Genomic DNA, 13,887 nt, shown 5'->3' on the forward strand with positions numbered 1-13,887 from the left:
AAAAATTCACAATAAAAAAGGATAAACAGTATATCCTAACATAATACATGCAGAAAATAGTCACAAGGTGGGAACAAAAAACAACACATTGGTTAAAAAATGCAAAGGGATACTGTGGTCTGACTTATGTAAATCATGCTCCAATTTTGTAGAAATATCTTTGAATTGGAGACGTTACCTTAGTCCAACGATTTAGTGCATCCCAGTATACAAGAGCATCGACGCGTTTCGGCTTTGGCAATTAGATTTATCAGCCAACACCTTCATCAGGATAAAATTTACAACATTCCCACAATATAAGGATAATCTGCAAAAATATAAAATATACAGTATCAAACAATATGTCATTAATGTATAAAAACTGAGTACTTTTTACAACATCAACAATTTGCCACTCCCTTGAAAAGCCATACACTTAAGCATTCAACACAGCCATCTTACACAATTAATCTAAACAATTCCACATTTGGTATATCAATGGAAATAAATAAACAGAGTCATATATACTGGCTTGATCTGCAGAATGATTTGATGGTACTGTTCAGTTTAAAGCCTAACTTACTAAAAAGAGTTGTGATAAGCTCATACAGATTCTTACTTACAAATAAGTAACTCTACGAGGCATCCATGGTCATGGGTTGCAGTGTGGCTTAAAATAAATCCATATGGTTTACATGGTATTCAAATGCACAGTAGCTATTTGTGGGCTTGAGAATCACAAAGAGGAGGAGCGACTATTAGGCATACCTGAAAAAACCTGTTTGTGATTTCTTTGAGATTGTATGGAAGCAGAACAACCTGCAATAAGTCTAGGTAAGGTAATACATGTGATGTGTCAGTGCCTCGGTGAGCAAAGAAGTGGGTGATAATCTGGGAAAGAACAGGCAGTGCTTACCGGTCGTGTGATCCATCAGGAGTATATCAGAATAAGCAGATGGTTTTCCTGTCAAAAGCCTCTAGATGGGATTTTGAAAGTGTCCTCTTTTAAACAACCTTGTACCCCAACAGCAGAAGTGGCATATCATGATTGAATAATATTGTGCTGCCACATTGGAAAGGGCTAGCTGGTGTTCGATATGTAACTGAACTCTGTAAAAGCGATATATAAATTGCATCCAAAAATAATGCACATTTGTAAAACTGAATGATGGTGATTGTGGTAATCTGCCATTATCTTCTTGAAGTCTAGTCGAAGTGAAGTATTATGTGTCAAAAAGGGTTATGCAAAAAAAAAAAAGGTATGTGAATTGCTGGATGCCATGTCAAGTAATAATATTGGCTGTTGAGCATGTGTTTTTTAGAAAAACATTCAGTAGTTTTGACAAGGTTAAGAAATGATCAATTTGAGACAGAATAGTTAAGATAGAGTGATGGTATTACAACAATAGAATTAAATTGCATAGTTCACTGTAGAAAAGATATGTGGCCCTCCTTCTGCAACTGGTGCCATTAAGAGGCTGAGGAAAAAAATGCAGATGAGTCACATCCACTTAGTTCCATGAGCATATAACCATAGATCAAATTATAATAATATTTTGGGGGATGCAAAACATGTATTGGCTATACACCCTGAATAAATAACCGGAACAAAAGAAAGCCAATGAAGAGCATGATTCTCTATAACTGTATCTTTGGCTTTACGTAAATTTCACATGCATGCCGAAACAATCGGGAGAATTTGTATATCTATACTTAATGCAGGCATTTCGAAAACCCACATCATGGAGATGCACACTTTAAAGTACTTAAGGTGCTGAACATCTGTTTGTTCCAAGGGTCCTGTCTTTTTGATTAGCCAGTCATTCTAGTATTTGTTTCTCCTTTATATCCACTTGCACTGCCAACTCCGTTTCAGCCCTCTACCAAGTGTCTTTCCCCCTCCCTCTTTAGATTTAAAGATGACTGTCCTTGGTCATTGCATGGCTCTGTCGTCCTCCCAGACAAAACAACTTTTCAATAATGACAGACTTACATCAACAGTAATTTCAACAAAAACAAACAACTGTCCTTCTCTAAGGCCTAACACTTTTCACATACTTGTTTGTAAGACATTACCATGGGTCCTTTACTTATGGAGCATATAGCATCACTTTCTGCTCTATTGGGAGAGCAAGCCCCTTGGCGACCAGGGTGTTTGAGGCCTCTCCTAGTTAAAAGTCTACTAGAAAGTTAATTGGAGATGTAACCTGGATAGTAAATGTCAAGTTTCCGTCTCCCTTAAAAACAATTATGAGAGGGTCTCCTTATAAGAAGAAAACATGTCTATTGCTGCACTAAGCAAAATAAATACCATCATATTTACTAGTTATGAGTCTGCTTGTAAATGTTTCAACGTGGAAAATCTGGCATGTGTGACCTTTACTCTCATGTGTGGTTTGATTACGTTTCCTGACTATGAGAGGCATGAAATTGCCATGTTGACTGTACAGATAATGCAGTACAGATGAAGAGCAATTAGTCTCATATAGGTAGTTACGGAACTTCCAAATCCACATCATGACTATTTGTCTTTGCCGTTGCCTTTTGGTTGTTTGCTGCTATATTGTGGGCCAGCTTTTATGGCTGCTTCCCTCAATGCCTCCCTGATAAACCTATCTATGCCGTCTAATGCACTTGTTTATTGGTGATTGATCAGTGACAGGATTTCTGTTACTCCACCTGACCTTTCAAATTACGTTATGAATTCTTCTTCTTCGTGCACTCCATGGAGTTTTTCTAGAATGCATTTTTCAGTGCCATTACACATAATTTGAATCAAGAGGAAAATGCATTTTCCAACCCAGGCTGCTAGAGCCTGTCAACAACTCCCAGTTGATTAGCTTCACCCTTTTTCTCTCACAGGAATTAATGTTCTACTCATGGATTGGCTCTTCTAGCTATGAACTGGCCACAGGATGTGTAGTATTCACTGTATTCAGTAACAGTATTTTGGCCACAGGAGCACATCAGATTATAACATTCCATATTTCTTTGTCTGCCTTTTCATCATCATCGCTTTATTTCAACAAAAACAGATCATAAAAGCACAGATATATCCCTTAATAACAAATATTAAACATTTTAGTCCACATAATTCATGTAAACTTTGTAAGTGTAGGGATTTTCTATTTCACATCCTGTTCTGACAGGTTTGGGTCAAACGATATGAGTGGTTCAAAGTTGGAGCTCAAATCCCCTGCAGCAGTATATCCCCTTTGCCATTGTAACTTGTTAGGAAGTCCTCTGTGGCATTTATTATCTGATTTCACTCACTCCTGCCATCGACTCAGTTGTACAGATTTATCAATACCAAAGAGTTGCCACCCTTACAACCAGCACATTCTGAGAGTTAACAGGCAAATGCCTAATTGAGCATTGCTGCTCCGTCCGGACCTATGGTGCCAAGGCCCTTGAAGGCCTGCCTCTAAATGATTTGACTTCATGGGTGCAAAATGCAATTTACCCATTCCTAGTAATAGGGAAAGTGCTCCATGTCTCCGGAAATAGATATATATCATAATTGTCTATAAACTGTCCCCAGTCTGCATCCCCCTTCTTGGGACCTATACATGCCACATTCCATGACAGAATTTTTAATGGTTTTATTAGCATGCTCAACTGTCACTATTTGGCTGCACAGGGGAGTGGCTGTCCCCCTAGTATGAGATATTGTACACATGTTATCAATATCATATTACCCTGCCATTTGACAAGCAAGTTAAAAAATTTTGGATGGAAGCATTTGATTTTGCTGCTGTTACCCCTGATCCCACACTTCCCAGGGGCTCTAGTTCACTGGATCCAGACCCATCCTGGTAGCTACTTCCAGGATTTTCTCTAGTCTGAGTTGGTTGTGGTCAGTTAGTCATTGTCTCCTTGCCCACTGCAACCAACAGACACCTGGGCAGCACATCCAAAGGCGTACTGGGTCTCAATTACCTTCATTAGATTTGCTAATTCTAGGAGCACGCTGGAATGAACATCAGTAAGCCCCTTCTCATTATTAATTGCACTTTTGTCCTGCAAACATAAAATAGCAAATTTAATTTCATACAACAAATCTGTATTTATGACTCACTTAGTTTCCCTCTAAAGTCTGATTAGCGCTATGTGGCAACTGAATTGAGTCCAGATGGGATTCATTAGGGAGTGGAGGGATGACCTTCTTCTTAAACTTGTCTGGGATTTTTTATTTGCCCATTTTTTCCTTACTTGGCTTAGCAGTGCTTTAATTGTAGCAGCTATGTTGGAATCATCGGAAGTCCTTAATATATCCTCCACTGTAATAGTATTTTAGCCACAGGAGCACATCTACTCATAACATGCCATATTTCTTTGTCTGCCTTCCCATGTCCCAGGGTTCAGAAATGTGCTGACCTCAACCAGATGTGCACCAAAAACCTTTCTCTGCTATTTGCACCCAGCCTTTTCCAGACAGATGGCAAGGGAGAGCACGAGGTGAAGGTGATGGAGGATCTGATTGACAACTACGTCCGAGTCTTTAATGTAAGGCCCCTTTCTGTCTCGATTGCCTGTTATGATGTCTATTCAGCCTTTTTTCCTCTTCAAAATGGTCCCTTTTCTCATTCCTTCTCCATTCTGTATTTCTTTATTTTGTTCTGTCTTACCTTTTCCATTCCAGCCTCATATCCTTTTTGGTTACCTTCTTTTTTTCTTCATTCCTTCTTCTACTCCTCCCCACATTTTTCCTCAGTCTCTTATCCCTTCTCCCTCATTCCATCCCAGTCACATTCTTTCAGTTTCCTTTATTTTGGTCACTTTGGTTTAATTTGTTTCCCTCGAATAAGGAAATCTATGTTCGAAGCATATGAGCTGCAGATCTCACACTGTGCATTAGATCGCCACCTGGTGTTGGGCTCGGATGATTGCATGTTGTTCTCGGATAAGGAAAACTATTTTCTTTTTTTGTAATTATTAGTTTTGCTTCTGTTATTTTGTTCAATTCCTCTGGCTCTACATTTCCTCTTTGTCTCTCACTCCTTCTTTCTCCTTTTCATCTTTTGTAGTTTGCTCTTTTTGTCTCTTTCTATGTGCCATTCCTACAGTTTTTGTTTTGGCCTGAGGAAGGCGCCATCAGAAATATTACCACACATAGAACCACGACCATAACCATTTCTCAATAAATGTAGGGCAAGCTGAAATTTGGGACATTCATTGCATTGGACTCTAAAGAATGTATGTTCGAGGCATATGAACTGCAGATTGTATACTTTTGCATAGATCGCCATCTGGTGTTGGGCTCAGATGTTTGCACCTTTTTTTTGTTTTTGAAGAAGTCTTTGTAGTCATGAGGTAGGTGACTCCTCCCTAGGACGATAGTGCTCATGGGCATCAACTCCATCCTTAGATTGTTCGTTCCGCCATCGGGTTTGGATGTGAATTGCTGAGCTCCGGGTCGATATTGGTTTCGAATCCCCCTTCGATGTGCAATCCCTCTCCACTCGACGGTATTGTCTTGATCGCATTTCTCTTTTCGATACGCATCTTAAAACAAACTCCTCGACCTCGATCTTCGACGCGGGCCGTTTGGCCTCTACGTACCAACCACACCTGCAGTCAATGGGAAGGACTCCTGTCCAAAAAAGCACCAGGGGTGCTAAGTTCCCACACACAGACTTGCACGAGGTGTGCAATCTCTGCCTCTCCCCGGACCATGAAGAAAAAAATTGCAAGGCCTGTGCATTGTTCAGGTCGAAGAAAACCATCCATGATTGTCGCGCTCGATGTTACGAAATGTCTCGCGGAAGCAGTTCGATTCCGGACATCTTCGAAGCAGACCCCGATATCTAGCCAGAACAATCAGGTAATGAAGAACACATCTCCGTCTCTGAGGCTGACGACTCTGACGCTCAACAGGAGACAGTCACTCCGGCTCAACGGTCCGTAAGTACCGAAACCCCCCCTCCCGAAAAATAAACCGAAGGCTCCGGTAACCCCCTCTGGCTCAGGTTGATACTGGCAACATGTTTCAGATGCCCCGGGTCTGGCTACGAAACCTAAACATAAGCCTTCCGGCTCGGGCTCGAGCCAACCCCATTCTGACCCCGGAAAGTCCTCCTCAGCAGCAAAGCAACAAGTCAAAACACTTGTCCATGCCGAAGACAGCCTCAACTCCAGAGCCTCAGTATCGAAGCATAGCAAGGACAAACACTCGGAACTGAAGAAATCTTCAGAGCTGAAAAAGGCTTCTGACTCCCAAAAATCATCGGAGCCGAAAAACGTTTCGGAGCCGCAAAAACCTAAATAGTCTAAGTCCCCACGAAAAACCCCACAAACTCCCTCCAATGAAGGTTCGGATCAAAATCATCAACACCGAACAAAGACTTTTTGCCAACGCAGCCTGCATCTGATTTGAAAGATCCAAAGCAAAAAACTTTGTTTATTGACCCAAACAAGGGCAAACTAGTCGCCAAGCCTCCAACAAGTTAATTCACATCTATTCATTTCTCCACCACACTCCCCACAAACTATATTTTTACCTCAACCATCAGATAGAAAGGATGACACATGTAGAGATATAGACCCACATGGGATGATCATTCACATAAGATAACACAATCAAAAAAGGGGGGAGATGGAGGTACTGGTTAGGTTCTCCCTCAAATGTACATGTAGTTCACAATAAATCTGTAAATTTCAGATCCAAAAAACCTAATCTAGGGAATGGGGACCCATGTCCAAAGAAAAGAAAATTATTTTTTTGAGTCCCCTCACTCACCCAGGGTTGACCTTAGGTGACATACTTCATCATTGGGGCCATTCCAAACAGCTGCTGCTTGGGACGTATTGCGGCTTGCAGAACTACCTAGGACCACTTTTTTGTGAAGAAATCTATGGTGCAGTGCTCGTGGAGTGGTGAAAGTGATGTTAAAAATACCTAGCTAGTGATCTAATATTGTATTCTCGCTCCTAGTTGGTATGGATAAAAAGGGGGTTAAAAAGTAGGGGCAATATATAACTATTATGTGTATACAGTCCCTAATATTCGCGCATTCAGCGGAATCCCCATTCCCTTTTGGATCTGACATTTACAGATTCTTTTGTGAACTACATTCACATAACATCCCACATGACATAGACACTTGGGGTGACTACAATACAGATCCTGACCCACATAATGATCCACATCTCTATCCATCTAAGCCCTCACCATCAGACAACAACACTGGGTTCGCGCAACTAATTAACAGGGCTGCCCAATACCACGGGGTTCCCTTACATTCCAACCCCATAGATGAAGATTTTTTGCTGTAAACCTTCGCACCCTCCCAAAAATCAACAAGCACCCTACCAATGTTAAAATTCTTGCTAAAACATGCCCCAGACGTTTTGAAGGACCCAGTCAGAACCAGGGTTCTCATTCCGAGGGTGAATAAAAAATATAAGGCGGCTCCCAATGACCCAATTTACATTAAAGGTCAAATTCCCTTGTGGTAACTAATGCACGCAAGCGTGCAAACTCACAAAGTACAGGCAACGACAGGGTTCATTACGACGAGCTTGAAAAGATCATGGAACACCTTCCTGACCAGTACAAACAAAGAGTCAACAACCTTATCCAGGAGGGCAAACTGATTACCAACACCTCAATAAAATGTGTGCTCGATGTGGCCGATACCGCATCTTGCGCAATTAACACTAGCATCTTATTGCTTGGACACGCTTGACTCCGGGTTTCCGGATTCAAGCAGAGGTTCAAACTGCTATTTTAAATCAACCATTTGATCAGGAACATCTTTTCGGCCCCGCAGTTGACACATCACTAGAAAAGATGAAGAAGGATTCAGAAACTAAGTCTATGGGGGCCTTACCGTTTCCTTCCCCTAGTGGCTCTTTTCTACAGAGCCAGCTCCAAAACCATGGGTTCAGAACATCCTTCCTCCTACAAGAGCCCCACTCAAACATCCCAAAAGCCTACTTTCGCGGAGGCTAAAGAGGCAACAATAATAAAGAGAGACATTGTGGCAACAATAGCCGCACCCCCCTACCACTAAACAATGACTTCCTTTACCCCGCCCCCCCCCCCCCCTCCCCCACCCCGATCATTCCACTCCTGTCTGGGGACGTCTCTTAGAGTTCCTACCAGTCTGGAAATCCATCACAACAGACAAGTGGGTACGACATATCATCCAGTATGGGTATTGCCTTGAACTCACTTCCACCCCCCCAAACATTCCTCCCAGACAGCATCCCATGTCTTCAGAACATCTAACACTTCTCAAGCAAGAGGTTCTCTCTCTATTACAAAAACATGCAATAGAACCAGTTTCCTTGCCTCATCAAGGCCAATGTATTTCCTAATCCCAAAAAAGGACGGCTCCCTCAGGCCCACATTGGACCTCTGACTGCTAAACCTCTACATTCAGTCAAGCCACTTTCACATGGTCACTCTCCAACAGGTGCTCCCACTACTTCAACAGGGCGACTTTCTCTCCACTCCGGATCTAAAGGACACCTACTTCCATATTCCCATTCACCCCGCTCACAGGAAATAGCTCAGGTTCGTGGTAGATGGTCAACACTACCAATTCAAAGTCCTCCCATTCGGGATCACTATGGCACCCAGAGTTACAGCCCACTTAAGGAGACAACATATTCATGTCTTCCCTTATTTGGACGACTGGCTCATGAAAGCCAAATCACACAGAAGCTGTTTTCAATACACACACAACACAATTCAGCTGCTTCACAACTTGGGATGTAATGTAATGTAAAAGCGTATTTATATAGCGCGACTACCACTCCAAGGAGCATCTTGGCGCTGATATGGAGCAGGTTTGCAGCTAATGATAGAAAAATGGGCGTTCAGATCAGAGTTTTGAAAAGTAGGTCTGATGCACTAAAAATCCAGGTTTTAAGTGCCTTCCTAAACACAGACTCAGATGCAATCTGGCGAAGTTGAGGTGGAAGTTTATTCCATGCCTTTAAGCCAATGACTGTGAGTTATTTTCCTCCCTTCGACACCAATCTGAAAGTTGGAATGATCAGCAGATTGGCATTAGATGGTCTTAAGCTACACGAGGGAACGTAGCGCTTAAAGCCAGTTCAAAGGTATTGGAGGCCGAGTGAGTGAAAGGCCCTGAAGGTAATGATAAGGCTCCTAAACATAACATTTGTGAATTGGCAGCTAGTGCAAGATATCTAGTGCCGCAGAGGCAGATGATCTCCTGGGCCACTTCAGTACCAGCCGTGCAGCCACATGCTGGACCATCTGGAGCTTGTGCATAACTGCTCTGTTGGTTCCTGTATATAGCTGTTACAATAGTCCAGCCTAGATGTAATAAGGGCAACAGCTACAGTTTGCCTGGCTGAGTAGGGAAGCAGGTCGAAGAGTTTTTTTTTTATTTTTATGATGTGGAAGCATGTACAAGCAACTGCCAGGGTTTAAGGTTTGAAGGATAGGGTGGTGTCAAATGTTATTCCTAAATTCCTAGCTGTGTTTATTGTATTGGGGGGGGGGGGGGGGCGCATTTTCTGGCCACCAAAGTTTCAGCCCAAAAAGGTTTTGTTGGCAAATGGCAGGATTTTAGTTTTTTCCTAATCCATTTGAAGGTTGCTGTGAGGCATTTTCAGAGATTTTCTTCCGCCTCAATCGTATCATTGTCCAGGACCAAGATAAGCTGCGTATCGTCCGCCTATGAGATGGTGTTAATATTGAAGGACGATATTAGCTTGATCAAAGGGGGCATATATGCATTGAAAAGGGTCGGGCTAAGGCTCGATCCATGAGGTACTCCTGATATGAGTTTTTATTCTTGTGAGTTGTATTGTCTTAGCGTGATCACTTGGCGGCGATCTTGCAGAAAGTTCTTTATCCACTCTAGGACACTGCCAGATATGCCAGATGATGTGAGACGGTCTAGAAGAATGACATGTGAGACCATGTCAAAGGCCGCCGATAGGTCTATTAGCACCAGGACTGCTTTCTTTCCCTGATCCAGGGCTGCGCTTAAGGTTTCCGTTGTATCAGTAGGGCGGATTCTGTTGAGTGTTGGGCTCTTAAACCTGATTGATTAGAGTGTCAAACATTTGTTTCCTCTAGGAATTTTGTGAGTTGACTTTTAACAAATTTTTCAGTCAGCTTACACAGACTAGGTAAGAGCGAGATGGGACGTAGGTTAGAGAGAGTCGTAGGATCGGCCAGTTGTTTTGTTTTGGAGAGGTTTTACTGCAGGAAGTTTCCATTCCGTTGGGATCTTGGCTGTGAGAAGCGAATAGTTTATGATATTATTAATAATGAGCTTCACAATATTGATGAGGGCGTGTAGTAGAGTTGGGGGGTAGGGATCAAAAGGAGAGCCTGATTTGATGGACAGGATTGCCAGATGCGATTCCTCCATCGTGATGGGCTGGAAAGTTATCATACAAGCTGTGTCTGTGCCTGCAGAAATTCCCTTATTTATGGCGGAGGGAGTAGGAGAGGGGAAGTCTTTTAAGAGTGTCAAAACGTTTTCTTCAAAGAAATCTGCTATATTATTACAGAATCTCTGAGAGGGAGGAATCTTTTGAAGTAAACTATTTGGATTTGTAAACAGATTAACTATTTTAAAGATCTCATTCTGTTTGTTATTGGTGGTTTAATAGCCTCAGTATAATATGTTTTCTTTGCGGTTTTGATCAAGGCATGATATTTTATTTTTTATCGTAATTCTGGCGCCATCTGTGTTCTAACGCCCTAACGTGGCCTTGCAGTTCTTTTAGTGATTGTGAAAACCATGGGGCAGAGGGTTTCTTTTTAGATGGTCTGTGAGGTGAAATTGTGGGTGCCAACCGGTCTATTAGTTCGTGCATCCATTGCCCAAAAAGCTAGTTGTCATTTATAGGGTCTCCTACCATGTTGGGTCTACAGTATTCACAGTAAACCTCCCCAAATCCCATCTCCAACCGCCCAACGAACAACAATACCTAGGGGCTACAATAGACACTTCAAAAGCTCTAGCATATCCCAATCCAGTCAGGATAAGCACCATACAGGCTCTAATCCAAAATGTTCACAATGGCCTCCTGCATTCTCCCTGTCCCCTATGCAAGACTCCAAATGTGTCCCTTACAGTAATGTTTGACACGTCAGTGGAACCGGGCTCAAGGCCAGCTAACAGATCTGGTGTTGGTGGACACCCACACACGTAGCTTTCTGCAGTGGTAGAACACACAAAACCTTTCCAAAGAGCGGCAGTTCCTTGTCCCGGTTCCACAGACTGTGCTAACAGCAGACGCACCACTCATTGGCTGGGGAGCTCATCTTCAGAACCATACCATCCAGGGCATATGGACCCCCCAACAAAAACAATTCCACAAAAACTACCTGGAATTGTTCGCAATCTTCCTAGCGTTAAAAACTTTTCAACTCCACCTCATAGGCAAAGCTGTCCTGGTCCGTACAGACAACATGACAGCAATGTACTACATACAGAAACAGGGTAGAACACACTTTCTGCAGCTTTCACATCTACCTCAGAGCATATGGAGAAGGGCCATTACGCAAAACATACATCTCCTTGCAGAACACTTCCCAGGTGTACACAATCACATAGCAGATCTGCTCAGTTGTCAAACACAGCAGATCCACGAATGGGAACTTCATACTCAGGTTCTTCTTCCATTCTTTCGCATGTGGGGACACCCAGAAATAGATCTGTTTGCCACACACCAAAATGCAAAATGCCCAACCTTCACGTCCTAAGCGTTTGGCCCGCCCCCACCTGGCCCGGTCCCCGCTTCTGATCCCAGCCAGGTTGGGGGAGCTTCCCTTGGGCCGATGGACCCCATCACAGGCACCCAGACACTCGCTAGGCCGCAGGACGGGGGCTCCTGCATCACAGGGTTCTAAGGATTTAGCCAGCCACGCCCCCACCTGGCCCGGTCCCCGCTTCTGATCCCAGCCAGGTTGGGGGTGCCTCCCTTGGCCCGATGGACCCCATTACAGGCACCCAGACACTCGCTAGGCTGCAGGACGGGGGCTCCCGCATCACAGGGTTCTATTGGGCATATGTTTTTCCCGTCTCTTCCTGCTGTTAGATGAATACATTTTGAGCCACCACAACTTGATGACATTGTTTATTTGGTAATAAAAACAGTAAGGTTGCAGAGCTACTTTTATTTCCTCTTTAGTCAACCCAAGACTTAATTTCTGTCATTTTCAGGATGGTGAAATTTCCCTTAACTCCTGAGAGTAACAAGTCCTTGATGCTGGGTTTACAAGAATCAGCTAAGCAGTACTTTGTAACATCACCTTTTACCTGGTCGTTTCTAGAGCAATAAGTGTGTGTGTGTGTGTGTATATATATATATATATATGAGGCTTCTCTAAGTGGAACAATTTACTCTAAGATCAAACTCTCTCTGTCACAGTTGTATTTTTTTCAACAAGAAAAGAAAATCATACTCATTTAAAAATTCTTTCTTCCAAAATATCAGAAAAGTCATTTAAAAAATCCCCCAAACCCATTATACAAATGGTTTGTGCCATGCTTTGACTTTGAAATCAGCAAGTTGTAGCAACTCTGAGAATGTAAGATAGATAATTTTGGTATAAAATGGATAATGTTATCCTGAACTATCTTACTGATGTTAGGCAATAATAACTGGAAATGTTCACCGAGAGACAACGTAATCTCAGTCCATGCAGAAACTGCATCAGCAGACCTTCATATCTGGTGGCGAGAGAAATTAGTAGGTTTCATAGCTACGTTACATGGGTTCAAAGTCTACAAAAAAAATCATCAACCTGCCTTTAACAGATAATATTGATAAGATCACCCACATGAGTATCAGATATCCTAAAATACATTTGTTGTGACAGAAAGAAAATGCCTCAAATTATCATATCTGCACAACAGTTTAGGTTCCTGAAAGTGACAAAGGAAAGGAATTTTTCTGGAAGAGGCTGACTCTCTTCTGCATGTTAATGTCTTTGGAGAAGGCTATTTCTAGCCATTTAAAGCCTATTGAATGATTCTTCTCTTTCCAGTATTCACCAAAGGGAAGTAACACAGGTCCCTGTAGACCCTGTGAGGAAGGGGTCACCACCTTTCTGTTTTTTTAAAACGAGGGATCACCCCAAAACTTTCAACACAGCAGCTGAATCGACTGCTGTACTAACTTTTGACAAATTCTTGAACATTCTTCAAAGTGCGCCAAAGTTATTGGCAAAACCAAAACTGCTTTTTCTATGGAAACTATGTCATCTTTGCCTCCACGGACTCCAGAATAGGTGCTCTCAAACAAGCTGCTGCTTTCCAGGACAACTTTCCCCATGCATCGAGGGCAGCCACTTTTAGCTCCACCGGCAAAGTCAGCTAAAATCATCTGAGGGACAGAAAAGAAAGTTGAAGTCATTGGTGCAGCCCCTTTCCTAGGGTTCAGAAATTTGCCCTCTATGGGTCCTGGTCTGGTGCTCTTGTGCTGATGTGACTGATAAACTCCTGACTCTTGCATCACTATGCTCCTAACTTAGATGTTTCGGCCACTCTGGGCCTGATTCATAAAGACAGCCTTCATTAGGTCGGAAATCTATTCCCATGGGGCTACTCTTATACTTGTTGAGTAGATTTCTGGGTTCCTGATGTGTAATTTAGCTTGCTTAATCTCCACAACGGCCCCAACAACGCTAGGATGCCTGGCTTCACCTTGGGGTGCCCAGGAGTGGGCACTTCACAGGGAAAGGCCAGGAAGGGTTCCTCAGCGGTATTCGTACAAGCGTCGAGAGGCCTCCGGGTAGTCGTGCGCTATACAAGTACCTCTACATTTACACACACATTTCACAATTTACGAATGCCAGTATCTCCGTTAGGTCCTCTGTATGTAAGAGCAAGAATCTTTTTTAGTACAACTCTTGAATGCTACTTCCATTTCTACTATAGAACATATTTATCACTCATTAGTCTA

The 13,887-nt window shown here is 42.7% G+C and overlaps 1 protein-coding gene across 3 annotated transcripts in view; it reads left to right on the plus strand.

Moving 5' to 3' along the window:
- The window catches only part of ARAP3 (ArfGAP with RhoGAP domain, ankyrin repeat and PH domain 3), a 541,910-nt gene that overhangs the window by 427,357 nt on the left and 100,666 nt on the right, over positions 1–13,887 (plus strand). For all 3 annotated transcript variants that reach the window (XM_086931355.1, XM_086931357.1, XM_086931356.1), the window contains exon 23: positions 4,338–4,485. In XM_086931355.1, coding sequence (XP_086787481.1) covers positions 4,338–4,485 — 148 coding nt within the window. The remainder of the gene's footprint in view (positions 1–4,337; positions 4,486–13,887) is intronic.

Source organism: Lissotriton vulgaris, chromosome 7 (assembly GCF_964263255.1).
Source record: "Lissotriton vulgaris chromosome 7, aLisVul1.2, whole genome shotgun sequence".
NCBI lineage: Eukaryota > Metazoa > Chordata > Amphibia > Caudata > Salamandridae > Lissotriton > Lissotriton vulgaris.